Source organism: Equus asinus, chromosome 2 (genome assembly GCF_041296235.1).
Source record: "Equus asinus isolate D_3611 breed Donkey chromosome 2, EquAss-T2T_v2, whole genome shotgun sequence".
Classification (NCBI taxonomy): Eukaryota; Metazoa; Chordata; class Mammalia; order Perissodactyla; family Equidae; genus Equus; species Equus asinus.
Window position 1 is genome coordinate 33,114,278 of NC_091791.1, and position 13,430 is coordinate 33,127,707.

At 40.1% G+C, this 13,430-nt stretch overlaps 1 protein-coding gene across 4 annotated transcripts in view; it reads left to right on the plus strand.

Annotated features, from left to right (window-relative positions):
- Positions 1-13,430, plus strand: part of BLNK (B cell linker) — an 81,983-nt gene that overhangs the window by 51,075 nt on the left and 17,478 nt on the right. For all 4 annotated transcript variants that reach the window (XM_014858423.3, XM_070486321.1, XM_044753299.2 and 1 more), the window contains one exon: positions 816-887. In XM_014858423.3, coding sequence (XP_014713909.1) covers positions 816-887 — 72 coding nt within the window. The remainder of the gene's footprint in view (positions 1-815; positions 888-13,430) is intronic.

Genomic DNA, 13,430 nt, shown 5'->3' on the forward strand with positions numbered 1-13,430 from the left:
CTCAGGCCCACAAGAAATGTTTCATTTGTAAACCGTTGGCAGAATAACAAATGCAATTACAAACAAATTATGTTAAAAATCCAGGGCCACATACCCTCAGGTCAGGCGTGGAGCAGTCCATCTTTACTCTGGATGTAGTTTCTGTGGAGAATAGAATCCTGCATAAGCTATGCCTCTTCAAGTAACATATTCATCTAATAAACTCCACTCCAAAGCAGCAGTACTAGTTTCTACTCTGTCGTCATGTCGCAGCCCTCTCCTGCACTCCCTAAGTATCACCAACAGCTTCAAAGCTCACCTGAATCCCTGAGCCACCCATCACCATGAAACAATAAATACATGTTAAACCACCGCCTCCCCTAAACTCCACAAAATCCTGGAGAAATTGTATGTGTTGCATGTGGCAGGGGAAGTGGGGCTATCAATTGGGCTCCTCCACCATTAGGTTCAATACACTGCTCCTGATTTTACAAAAAACAAAACTTTCATCTCCCGGACCTCCAGTTTGGCAAAAGAAATTCCAAGCCAGTATTCACTTTAACAAAACGCCTATCATAAAATAATTTGATTAGTCCTTTAATCATTAATACATTCATTCTAAAGATATTTCTTCTGGGAAGGCTTCTTTTAATGGCTTGTGTGTTTAATAAGCGTGTCTCGTTCTTTGCACATGCCCTTTCTGACCCATCATTCCCACGATGCATTTTTCCGTAAGTGTGATTCTCCCTCTGTAGACTGTATCGTGTCTGTGTGTGTCTGGGAGCATACTGTATGTATATGTGTATTAAACACATTTGTGTATTTGTCTGTTTAAGCTCCCATGGTGAATAGATCAATCAAGCCAAATAACTCCTCAAAGCCAGCCTCTTCTCCAGGGACAACTTCGGGTAAAGTATATGCGTGATTCGGTGGGGTTTTTTGTTTTTTATTGTGAGATGATTGCATTTGTGGGTTTGGTTTTTAATCTGTTTGAAATAAGACAAACAACTCAGAGCACTTATTAGTCAATAATCCCTTGTATTTCCAAATGTCTCAATAAATGGTAATAGAGAACTTATCCTCATCCACTGTCTCGTGGCACCAGTATTGAAGGGACTCTCACTCCTGGCAAGTCCTGGTTTTCATCCCACCTCACTGGGTACTTGGCTCACTTCTCCTCCTTCTCCCTTCCACTGACTGAGGATGTCTGCGGGGCTCAGCCCTCAGCCCTCCACTCTTCTTGCAGAATATAGTGTTGGCTAAGAGCTTGGATTTTGAGCCAGACAGACCTAGGTTGGAATCCCACTGCTCCCAGTTACAACTGTCCCACTATGGGCTTGTACTTCACTTTCCGAGCATCTATTTTCTCGTCTGTAAACGGAGATAAAGCCCCTGCCCTGTGACAGGAGAATTCTGAAATTGTGAATGGGAAACTCTTAACGCACTGCCTGGCACGCAGTACGTGCTCAGTAAAGAGTATTATTTTCTGTTTCTTTAGAGTTCATGCATTCTTCTGGTTTCACTTCTCTTGTCTAAGCTGATCACTCTCTGGTGTCCAATCTTGACCTCATTTTCCTTTTGAAGACCTTGACGTTCCCACCACCTCAAGCTCAAGGCATCCCTCACCAAAGTCTAAACTCATCACCTCCCTACCCTTTGGATGTCCCTCTTCCTCTTTGCATGTCAGCCTCCAGGCTGCGTCTCTATGCCTATGTTCTTTCCAAAGCCTGCAATTTCTTTTTCCTGAATTCACCCTTCCATTTTAGTTGCCACCACCCTATTGCAGTCTTTCTTTACTTTATCACCTCACACCTTCTTGTTTGCGAGAGTCCCCTATCCACATCCCTGCCGCTAGGATCTTTCCCCAGTCACTAGACTGAGCTTCTGAATGCCTCCAAATGTTGCCAGTTTCATCCCATTACAAAGTTAGTTTTTACCATGTCACCCCTACCCGAACCATGAACACTCAGTGGTTCCTCATTGTCTCCTTTAGGGTTTGGCAACCCCAAGACCGAGGCCCACAGTGCTGGGTGGTGCCCACACTCCCACCCTATTACAGCACAGAGAGGTGCAGGAGCCTCCTCTCCGGTGTTCCCTCCTTCTCCCTCTCCCCTCCCCTCCATCTCTCTCTCTGTCTCTGTCTGTCTGTCTGTCTGTCTCTCTCTCTCTCTCTCTCTCACACACACACACACACACACACACACACACACACACACACACACACTCTTTTCTCCCAGAGCTGAAGACTAAACACAAGAGATTAGGAGACTGAACTCTGCTTCCAGGGACATACTCCCTGAGAGAAAATGAAAGAAGAAGATTTTTTTTTTTATTGAGGTCACAATAGTTTATAACATTGTGAAATTTCAGTTGTACATTATTATTTGTCAGTCACCATGTAAATGTTCCCCTTTACCCATTATGCCCACCCCCAAACCCCCTTCCCTCTGGTAACCACTAATCTGTTCTTTTTGTCCATGTGATAGTTTATCTTCCACATATGAGTGAAATCATATGGTGTTTGTCTTTCTCTGTCTGGCTTATTTCACTTAACATCATACTCTCAAAGTCCGTCCATGTTGTTGTGAATGGGATGATTTCATCTTTTTTATGGCTGAATAGTATTCCATTATGTGTGTGTGTGTGTGTGTGTGTGTGTGTATACGTGACATCTTCTTTATCCAATCATCAGTCGATGGCCACTTAGGTTACTTCCACATCTTGGCTACTTTGAATAATGCTGCAATGGATATAGAGATGCATAAGTGTCTTTGAATTGTTGATTTTAAGTTCTTTGGATAAATACCCAGTAGTGGGATAGCTGAGTTGTATGGTATTTCTATTATTAATTTTTTGAGAAATCTCCATAATGTTTTCCATAGTGGCTGCACCAATTTGCATTCCCACCAGCAGTGTATGAGGCTTCCCTTTTCTCCCCATCCTCTCCAACATTTGTTACTTTTCGTCTTGGTGATTATAGCCATTCTAACGGTGTAAAGTGATATCTCAGTGTAGTTTGATTTGCATTTCCCTGATAATTAGTAACGTTGAATATCTTTTCATGTGCCTGTTGCCCATCTGTATATCTTCTTTGGAGAAATGTCTGTTCAGATCCTCTGCCCATTTTTTGATGAAGTTGTTTGTTTTTTTTATTGAGTTGTGTGAGTTATTTGTATATTTTGGAGATTAACCCCTTGTCAGACATGTGGTTTGCCAAGTATTTTCTCCCAGTTTGTGGGTTGTCTTTTCATTTTGTTGATGGTTTCCTTTGCTTTGCAGAAGCTTGTTAGTCTGATGAAGTCTCATTTGTTTATTTTTTCTTTTGTTTCCTTTGCGTAAGTAGACATGGTATTTGAAAATATTCTTCTAAGACCCATGTCAAAGAATATACTGACTATATATTCTTCTAGGAGTTTTATGGTTTTAGGTCTTACCTTCAAGTCTTTAATCCATTTTGAATTAATTTTTGTGTATGGTGAAAGATAATGGTCTACTTTCATTCTTTTGCATGTGGCTGTCCAGTTTTCCCAAGACTATTTATTGAAGAGACTTTCCTTTCTCCATTGTATGTTCTTGTCTTAGCTCTTTGTCGAAGATTATCCGTCTGTAGATGTGTGGTTTTATTTTTGGGCTTTCAATTCTGTTCCACTGATCTGTGTGTCTGTTTTCATACCAGTATCATGCTGTTTTGATTACTATAGCTTTGCAGTATATTTTGAAGTCAGGGATTGTGATGCCTCTAGCTTTGTTCTTTTTTCTCAGGATTACTTTAGCTATTCAGGATCTTTTGTTGCCCCATATGAATTTTAGGATTCTTTGTCCTGTTTCCATGAAGAATGTCAGGGGGATTCTGATTGGGATTGCATTGAACCTGCAGATTGCTTTAGGTAGTATGGACATTTTAATTTTGCTTATTCTTCCAATCCATGTGCATGGAATATCTTTCCATTTCTTTATGTTGTCACCGATTTCTTTCAATAATGTCTTATAGTTTTCATTGTATACATCTTTCACCTCCTTGGTTAAATTTGTTCCTAGATATTTTATTCTTTTTGTTGTGATTGTAAATGGGATTGTATTCTTGAGTTCTCTTTCTTTTAGCTTGTTATTAGAGTATAGAAATGCAACTGATTTTTGTAAGTTGATTTTGTACCCTGCAACTTTGCTGTAGTTGCTGATTATTTCTAATAGTTTTCCAATGGGCTTTTTAGGGTTTTCTATACATAAAATCATGTCATTTGCAAACAGTGAGAGTTTCACTTCTTCATTGCCAATTTGCATACCCTTTATTTCTTTTTCTTGCCTAATTGCTCTGGCCAAACCTCCAGTACTATGTTAATATAAACAGCAGTGATAGTGGGCACCCTTGTCTTGTTGCTGTTCTCAGAGGGATGGCTTTCAGTTTTTCTCCATTGAGTATGATGTTGGCTGTGAGTTTGTCATATATAGCCTTTATTATGTTGAGATACTTTCCTTCTATACTCATTTTACTGAGAGTTCTTATCATATGGATGCTGGATCTTGTTAAATGCTTTCTCTGCATCTGTTGAGATGATCATGTGGTTTTTATTCCTCATTTTGTTAATGTGGTGTATCACATTGATTGATTTGCAGATGTCGAACCATCCCTGCATCCCTGGTATAAATCCCACTTGATCATGGTGTATGATCCTTTTAATGTATTGTTGTATTTGGTTTGCCAATATTTTGTTGAGGATTTTTGCATCTACGTTCATCAGCGGTATTGGCCTGTAATTTTCCTTCTTTGTGTTGTCCTTGTCTGGCTTTGGGATCAGGGTGATGTTGACCTCATAAAATGTGTTCGGAAGTGTTCTGTCTTCTTCAATTTTTTGGAAGACTTTGAGAAGGATAGGTATTAAATCTTCTTTGAATGTTTTTTAGGATTCTCCAGAGAAGCCATCTGGTCCTGGACTTTTATTTTTTGGCAGGTTTTTGGTTACTGTTTCAATCTCTTTACTTGTAATTGGTCTATTCAGATTCTCTATTTCTTCTTGATTCAGTTTTGGGAGGTTATGAGTCTAAGAATTTATCCATTTCTTCTAGATTGTCCAATTTGTTGGTATATCATTTTTTCATAGTATTCTCTTATAATCCTTTGTATTTCTGTGGTATCTGTTGTAATTTCTCCTTTTTCATTTCTAATTTTATTTATTTGAGGCTTCTCTCTTTTGTTTTTAGTGACTCTGTCTAAGGGTTTGTCAATTTTGCTTATCTTCTCAAAGAACTAGCTCTTAGTTTCATTGATCCTTTCTACTGTTTTTTGTTTGTTTGTTTGTTTCAATTTCATTTATTTCTGCTCTAATTTTTATTATTTCCCTCCTTCTGCTGACTTTGGGCTTTGTTTGTTCTTCTTTTTCTAGTTCTTTTAGCTGTAGTTTAAGGTTGCTTATTTGAGAGTTTCCTTGTTTGTTAAGGTGGGAACTGCTTTTGCTGCATCCCATGTGATTTGGTATGGTGTATTTTCATTTTCATTTGTCTCCAGATATTTTTTGATTTTTCCTTTAATTCTGTGATCCATTGGTTGTTCAGTAGCATGTTGTTTAGTCTCCACATATTTGTCACTTTCCTAGCTTTTTTCTTGTAGTTGATTTCTAGTTTCATGGCATTATGGTCAGAAAAGATGCTTGATGTGATTTCAATGTTCTTAAATTTGAGGCTCGCCTTGTTTCCCAACATATGGTCTATCTTTGAGAATGTCCCATGTGCACTTGAGAAGAATGTGTATTCTGGTGTTTTGGGATGGAGTGTTCTATATATATCTATTAAGTCCATCTGGTCTAGTTTTTCATTTAGTTCCACTATTTCTTTATTGACTTTCTGTCTGGCTGACCTATTCTTTAATGTAAGTGGGGTGTTAAGGTCCCCTACTATTATTGTGTTGCTGTTAATATCTCCTTTTAGGCTTGTTAATAATTGCTTTATGTACTTTGGTGCTCCTGTGTTGTGTGCATATATATTTATAAGTGTTATGTCCTCTTGGTGGAGTATCCTTTTATCGTTATATATTGTCCCTCTTTGTCTTTCATTGCCTTTTTTATCTTGAAATCTACTTTGTCTGATATAAGTATGGCAACACCTGTTTTCTTTTGTTTGCCATTAGCTTGGAGTATTGTCTTCCATCCCTTCACTCTGAGCCTGTGTTTGTCTTTAGAGCTGAGATGTGCTTCCTGGAGGCAGCATATTGTTGGGTCTTGTTTTTTAATCCATCCGGCCACTCTGTGTCTTTTGATTGGAGAATTCAATCCATTTACATTTAGAGTGATTATTGATATATGAGGGCCTAATGCTGCCCTTTTATCACTTGTTTTCTGGCTGTTCTATATTTCCCTTGTTTTTTGTCCCATGTATTCAGACTGCCAATTCAGTTTGGTAGTTGTCTATGATTGTTTTCTCAGTTTTCCCTTTATTTATCATTTTTGTCTCTGTTCTGATTATTTGTTTAGTGGTTACTGTGAGGTTTGTGTAAAAGATCTTGTAGTTGAGATAGTCCATTTTCTGATAGCCTCTTATTTCCTTAGTCTAAGCTGTTTCCATCCCTATTCTCTTCCCCTTCTAAGTTATTCTTGTCACAACTTATTCCGTTTTGTGTTGTGAGTTTGTGATTAAAATGATGAGATTATAGTTATTTTCAATATTTTCCTTCCCTTTATCTTTAACATTATAATTAAGTGTTTGCTAACCTGATCTGATAGAGAGCTGCAATTTTCTGATTTTGTCTGCCTATTTTTCCACTTGTTCAAGGCTTTGTAAACCCTTTTTTGTTTGTTTGTTTCAGCTATGAGGACCTTCTTGATCATTTCTTGTGGTGGGGGGGGCGGGTCTTGTGGCAATGAACTCCCTCAGGTTTTGTTTATCTGGGAAAGTTTTTATTTCTCCATCATTTCTGAAGGATGTTTTCACTGGATAGAGTATTCTTGGCTGAAAGGTTTTGTCTTTCAAAATTTTTGAATATATTATTCCACTCTCTACTAGCCTGCAAGGTTTCTGCTGAGAAATCCGCTGAAAGCATGATAGGGGTTCCTTTGTAAGTTATTTTCTTCTGCCTTGCTGCCCTTAGTATTTTTTCTTTGTCATTTACTTTTGCCAGTTTTACTAACATATGCCTTGGAGAAGGTCATTTTACATTGATGTAATTAGGAGTTCTATTTAGCTTCTTTTACTTGTAATTCCAGCTCCTTCCCCAGGTTTGGGAAGTTATCAGCTATTATTTCTTTGAACAAGCTTTCTGCTCCTTCCTCCTCCTTGTCTTCCTCTGGAATACCTATAATCCTTATGTTGCATTTCCTAATTGAGTCAAATATTTCTTGGAGAATTTCTTCATTTCTTTTTAGTCTTAGTTCTCTCTCCTCCTCCATCTGAAGCACTTATATATTTCTGTCCTCCTAACTGCTAATTCTGTCCTCCATAATATCAGCTCTATTATTCAAGGACTCCTGATTTTTCTTTATCTCATTCATTGTATTTTTCATTTCCAACATTTATGAGTGGTTTTCTTTATCATTTCAGTCTCTTTTGTGAAGAATTCCCTCTGTTCATTAATTTATTCCTGATTTCATTGAACTGTCCTTAATTTTCTTGTAACTTGTTGAATTTTCTTATGATAGCTATTTTGAATTCTCTAGCATTTAGATTGTAAATTTCTGTGGCTTCAGGATTGATTTCTGGATGCTTGTCATTTTCCTTCTGGTCTGGAGTATTAACATATTTCTTCATACTATTTGATGGGGTGGATTTGTGCTTTCACGTAGCGATAGTATCTGGTCACAAATTCCACCTGCTGCCACTGGGAGTGTGGTCAGGAACTATGTATTCTGAGCCTACCACAATCCCTGGTATCTGTGCCTGTCTTTTGGAATCTATGCTGACAGGGCCCATCTACGATTGCCTGCCCATGCTGCTGCTTTACAAACACATGCACATGCACTCTGGTGGGGGTCCCTCACTCTGGCCAACCTGCTGAGCTGGTGCACTGGGCAGGGGGAGGGGTGCTTTCTTTCATGTGCACAATCCCCAAGTGGTTCTCGCTCTGCCCTCACTATCTGCTCTCCTGGGGTGCTGGCTTGATGTAGACAGCCCTGAAATTGCTTAGCCTCCTCTGTGTGGGGCTTTCCCATGGCTCGGAGACAATTCTTAGAGTGAAGGCATTCCTGTGGAGAGCTGCCCCTCTCCTTTTCCCTTTCAGAGCTGCACACAGTCCCTCACCCTGGGTTGCTGCTGGGGAGAGAGAGGAGATCCCCTTACCTCCTTCTACTTCCTCCCGGGGGGATCCAACACCTCCACCTTCAGATGTATGGCTGTGTGGGTCTCTCAGATGTCTATTGTGTTGTTTGAATGTCCTCTATTGGTTTATGAACGTCCTTCTTGTTGTACCTTAGGGGGAACAGTCTAAAGGAAGAGCTCACTCTGCCATGGTGCTCAAGAAGAGTATTTTTTAATCTTTTCCAAGACTCATTATGTATGCAATCATGCATCTTCTTCACAAGTTCTTATTTTACTTATCCTCTCCCTTGGATACCATAGGCTTTTTATATTTGGGGAGTAGAGGTCAGAATGATCTTATTGAGCTAATCTTAACTTCTGGGAACAAATGTCAACACACCAACCTAAAACACAATGGCAAGGTTGCTTTGGTCCCAGCTGAAATGGAGACTCTTGACTCATGATAACTCAGGAGAAGGGCTCTTATTATTGGAACAGAAAGCATTTCATTGAAACAGATAAATGAAGACCTAATCTCTCCTTTAGAAGAATAGTTTAATAATCTCTGATGTTTGCATCTTAAAATACTCTTCTTACCTTACAAGGACTTCCTCTTCCTAAGACACACCCAATACTCCAATCACTCTGTATTTCATGGGTCCTGCCTTTTGGTCTTTGTTGTATTCTCACTTTTATGCCACCAAATCCTACCAGTCCATCAAGGCCCAGCTTGAGATCTTCCCCTCCAGGAAGAATCCTATGGTTTCTGTAGCCCTGGGAGAGTTCTCCTTTGCCATAAGTCTCATCTCACTTATACTCAGCCTATGCCTGTTACCTAATTACTTTGTGTCTCAGTCTAATCTCCCTAAGTACATTGCAAGCTCCTTGGAGACATTACCTTAAATGTCACTTGCTCAGGAAGCCTTTCCTGACTCCACATTGGGCTAGATCCCTTTCTTGTGCACCCCTATATTACCCTGCACTGCCCCTTTATCTCCTGATCCCTGCGGAGATCTCTGTCTTTCCGATAAGACTCTCAGCTCCGTGTCTTGCTCACAGCTGTGTTTCCAGGGCCTAGGCAGGACTTGGCTCAGAGTAGGTGCTGAAATGGTGGATGGGTCAGTTAGTTGAGAGAGTGAATGAGTCCCCCAAAACTGGCTATATTTAAGGAATCACATGGCACCACCATGAGGGCATTAGCCCATTGGATTTATTATTTGTTAGTTTTCTATTAATCTAGTAAAGCTATATTTTAATATTAGAGGCATTGATGAAGAAACCAAATCTGAACAAGAAAATAATTTCCTGGTTATGTGATTGTTGGATACAGACGAGGGAAAGTACAGAAAGAGGGAGGAAGTGAGATAATTTGGGAGGGACAAACCTGAACAGTTAGAGTAAGTTTCTGAGAATACAAACAGTAGAATTTTCAGAAATGGTTTTTATAAAAGGAATAATCAGACTACTTGCCTGTGTCTTTGAATAACCATCTATTAGCCTTTAAAGGGTCAGATAGTGCTCTGACAGGCATCATGAAAGTGCTAAGGTTTCAGGTTGGAGTTTCTGTCAAAGTACCACACCTTGACACTCACCTCTGGTTAATGTTGCTTTGGCTCTTTGATGGCTAATAAGGTGCTCGCTGAGGATTACATAGTGAATTAGATGCAGTGATGGACTCTGTTCTCTCCTTTGTGTTTCACACTGAGAAGAACAGTTGCAACGCTTAGCACAGACTCCAAAGCCAGAAGGTTCAGGTCCTGGCTCTGACACTTACTAGGTGCTGGACTTCTAACAAGCTAAGTAATCTCTCTGTTTCTTAGTTTCCTCCTCTGAAAAATGGAGGAGAAAATGGCACCTACACCTAGGGGCATTGGGAGAATTAAGTGAGTAAATACATATGAATCATATTCATAAAATGATGGCTCTTTGGTATTTATTATCGTTATTATTCAGAATCCCTTGTTTAACCTGCCTTGATTCACGACCAGTCTGTCAGAGCACCCTGTACAGATCTTAGGAAACAATTGTGTTTCTTTCTTTCCATATAAAGTTTACTCTAAATTAGGGTTTCTCAACATCAGCACAATTGGCACCTGGGGCTAGATAATTCTTTGTGTGAGGGCCGTCCTGTGCATCATAGGATGTTTAGCAGCATCCCGTGGCCTCCGCCCTAGATGCCAATAGAATCCCCTACCCCAGTAATGATAAGCAAAGATGTCTGCAGATATTGCCAGATGTCCTAAGGGGAGAGGGGCAAAATCACTCCCAGTTAAGAACTACTGGTCTAGACAAACTGAAAGACTGAAGCCCATTGTGATTTATCTCTAAGTGAGCACTTAGAAGAAGGTGGTGCAACCTCTGGCTGATTTGTAGCTTTTGTCAGAAGAGGGTAGACAGGGCATGTATTTCTGAACTTCCTCTACGTAAATAGGATTTTAAAGTATTCTATCTCCTTATGTCATAAAATAGGGCAAGGGATTTTGAACTTACAATTCCCTGCTAATATGCAAGTTGAATTTTACCTGTAGCCCAAATTGCTCTAGAATAGCCCAAATTGTTCTGGATTGGTTAAATTAAATCTCCTTATTTTTTAAGGGTTTGTGCAGTGCCTAAGAGTAAGGGGTGCTTCAGCAGGTGTGCAAGCCCCACTAATGATAATAGGGTTTCTATAACAGTTAAAATAGAGTTGAATCGGAAGGGCTTTATAGTGTCAACATTGAGATTGTTACGCTAAACTTACCAACATTGTACGTAAAACTGAAAAGAGAATGATGCATAAATATACTATGTGGTAGAGGACAAAATAAGGGTAAATTGATTTCCCAGTTGAGAAACTCAGGTAAGCACCAGCTTTGTGCAAAGCCTGTGCTATTAAATCAAACATTAACATAATTTTTTGCTCAGTACAATTAAAACAAATCTAAGTTTTCTCTTTTATTATTGTGCTTTTGAGTACATCTCCCTCTCTCACATTCCCAGTTTATATCTTGGAGTATTCTAGCCAAGAATTTGGCTTTGCCAGAAATCAAGGATCCTGGCAGTGAGGTGGGTACCACATTGTCCTACCCCAGCCATACCCCTGGGTCTGAGATCAGGCCCAGAGCAGCAGAAAGGGTCACTGGCCTGTGAAATAGAAGAGTCATTCTCCATCCTCCCATGGGTGTCCACAAAAGCACCCCTCTGTTTCACTAATTTTTCCCCGCATAAGGGAGAAGCAGCAAGCGAATCTAACATGCCAAGTCATGCACCGAAGGAACATTAGGAGGCACTGACTCAAGTGGCCTTGGTTTTCAACCCCAGCCTTCCCACTTAACCTCTCTGAGCTTCTGTTTGCTCACTTGATGTTAGGCGAGGCTTGGAGATGGCACATTTAAGGTACCTGGCACAGTGCCCAGCACCTAGAGATACTGTGGTGGTTGACAACAAGATAACAAAACAAAAATGGCAATAATCATATTTACTGACACCCTTTAGGAGTTATAATTTATATCTCATAAAACTCACTCATTTTACATGTATAGTTCAATATTTTTGGTAAATCATTACATTTACAGAGTTTTGTAACCATCACTACGATCCAGTTTTAGAACATTTTCAAGCCCACACCAACTCCAAAAGAGCCTTTATGCTCGTTTGTGGTCAATGCTGTTCCTACCTCCCAGCCCCAAGCAACTGCTGATCTGCTTTCTGTTGCTATAGATTTGCCTTTTCTGGACATTTCATATAGATAGAGTTATACAATATCTAGTCTTTTCCATCTGACTCCTTTCACTTAGCGTAATGTTTTTGACCCTCAAATATTTTCAATCCCTTTCCAGCTATATTACTTCATATTTGGCTAATTCTTTACATTTCAAAGTTATCCTATTATCTTACTACAATAACTCTGAGTTAGGTAAGGTAGGTGGTGGTATCCCCATTTCACAGAGGGGGAAACTGAGGCATGGTGGCTCCTAAGAGGTCACCCTGCCAGTCTGGTAGCAGAGAAATAACTAGAACCCTGTCTTCCTGATGCGAGACCATAGATTTTCCACAGTGCTAATACTCTACCACCACAGAGGAGAGCAGGCGTGCCCCTCCCTCTCTGATGGCAGAAGTTATTTATGGGGAGAGATGGGGAAAGGAAGATGTGGGCAGACTGAAGATATGAAGGGAAGGGAAGCTTAGCAGAAAAGCCAGGCAGTAGATATGACAATGATAACATACCCAGGCCAAATGAGCTCTAGGCATTTGAGAAGAGGGAAAACCCCTGGGGGGAAGTTCTGAATTAGACCTTCTTTCTACTTCCTTATTTTTCAGACAAGGGTTTTTCTTCCCCCTTCCTCGAAATCTATGAGTAGCCAAGGGTATTTTAACAGCGTCAATCTCAAGTGTTGAGAATTTGACAAAGGATATCAGTTTGACACACTAGCTAACGAAACACAGTTGGACTCATACTACATCTTCACATGACATTTCAGTTTGTTGTCACATGAAATGTTAATGTTAAAAGTTCCAAACGTAGCCTCTTTCTCAAAATGTTTTTAAAAGTCACATCTAGGCCAGGTAACATGTAAGTAGGAGCTACCTTGGAGGGGGCATTCCTCCACGGGGGGCAGGGGAAGGCTGCTGCCTGGAATCCTGCCACCCACGCTTGGCCACTGCTCTCATTCATGACTGCCTATGGAAATTAGCCCTACGTGATAATTGTGTGTAGAGAAAGAGTAGTTGGGCTCTGAGTGAAAGCCTGAAGGCCTCTCTCTAGTAAAGTGCATGAGAATGAACTTTATCATCTCTATTTTTAATACTTTTGAGGGCTTTTTGTCATTTTTGTGTTTGGAATAGGTGGTTCTGTCAGATGAGGTGGCATGGGGTCACATGTCTTCTCCTGTTAGAAATTCCCGGAGGGCAGAGGCCCATGTCCACTTCTTGACCTCTTCCACACCCTAACATAGTGCCTCCGTGTGCTTTTCACATACTAGGTTCTCAACAATTCTTGGTAATTGATTATTACTTAATTGTTTACTTGTGTGTGCTCTGTCTTGCAAACTAAAACAATACATACTGAGGGCAGGTCCCCTCTATATTTGTAGAGTATCTCCTAAAAGTCCCTTAGGAATTATGGACTTATGAATGTAGTAGGTTCTTAATAAAATATTTACTCAGTTCTGTTTATTTCAATAGAGAACCGTTGTCTCACTGAGCAGTACTGTCCAGGCAGGCGAGCCTTGGCCTGAGAGGAGGCAGCTAGG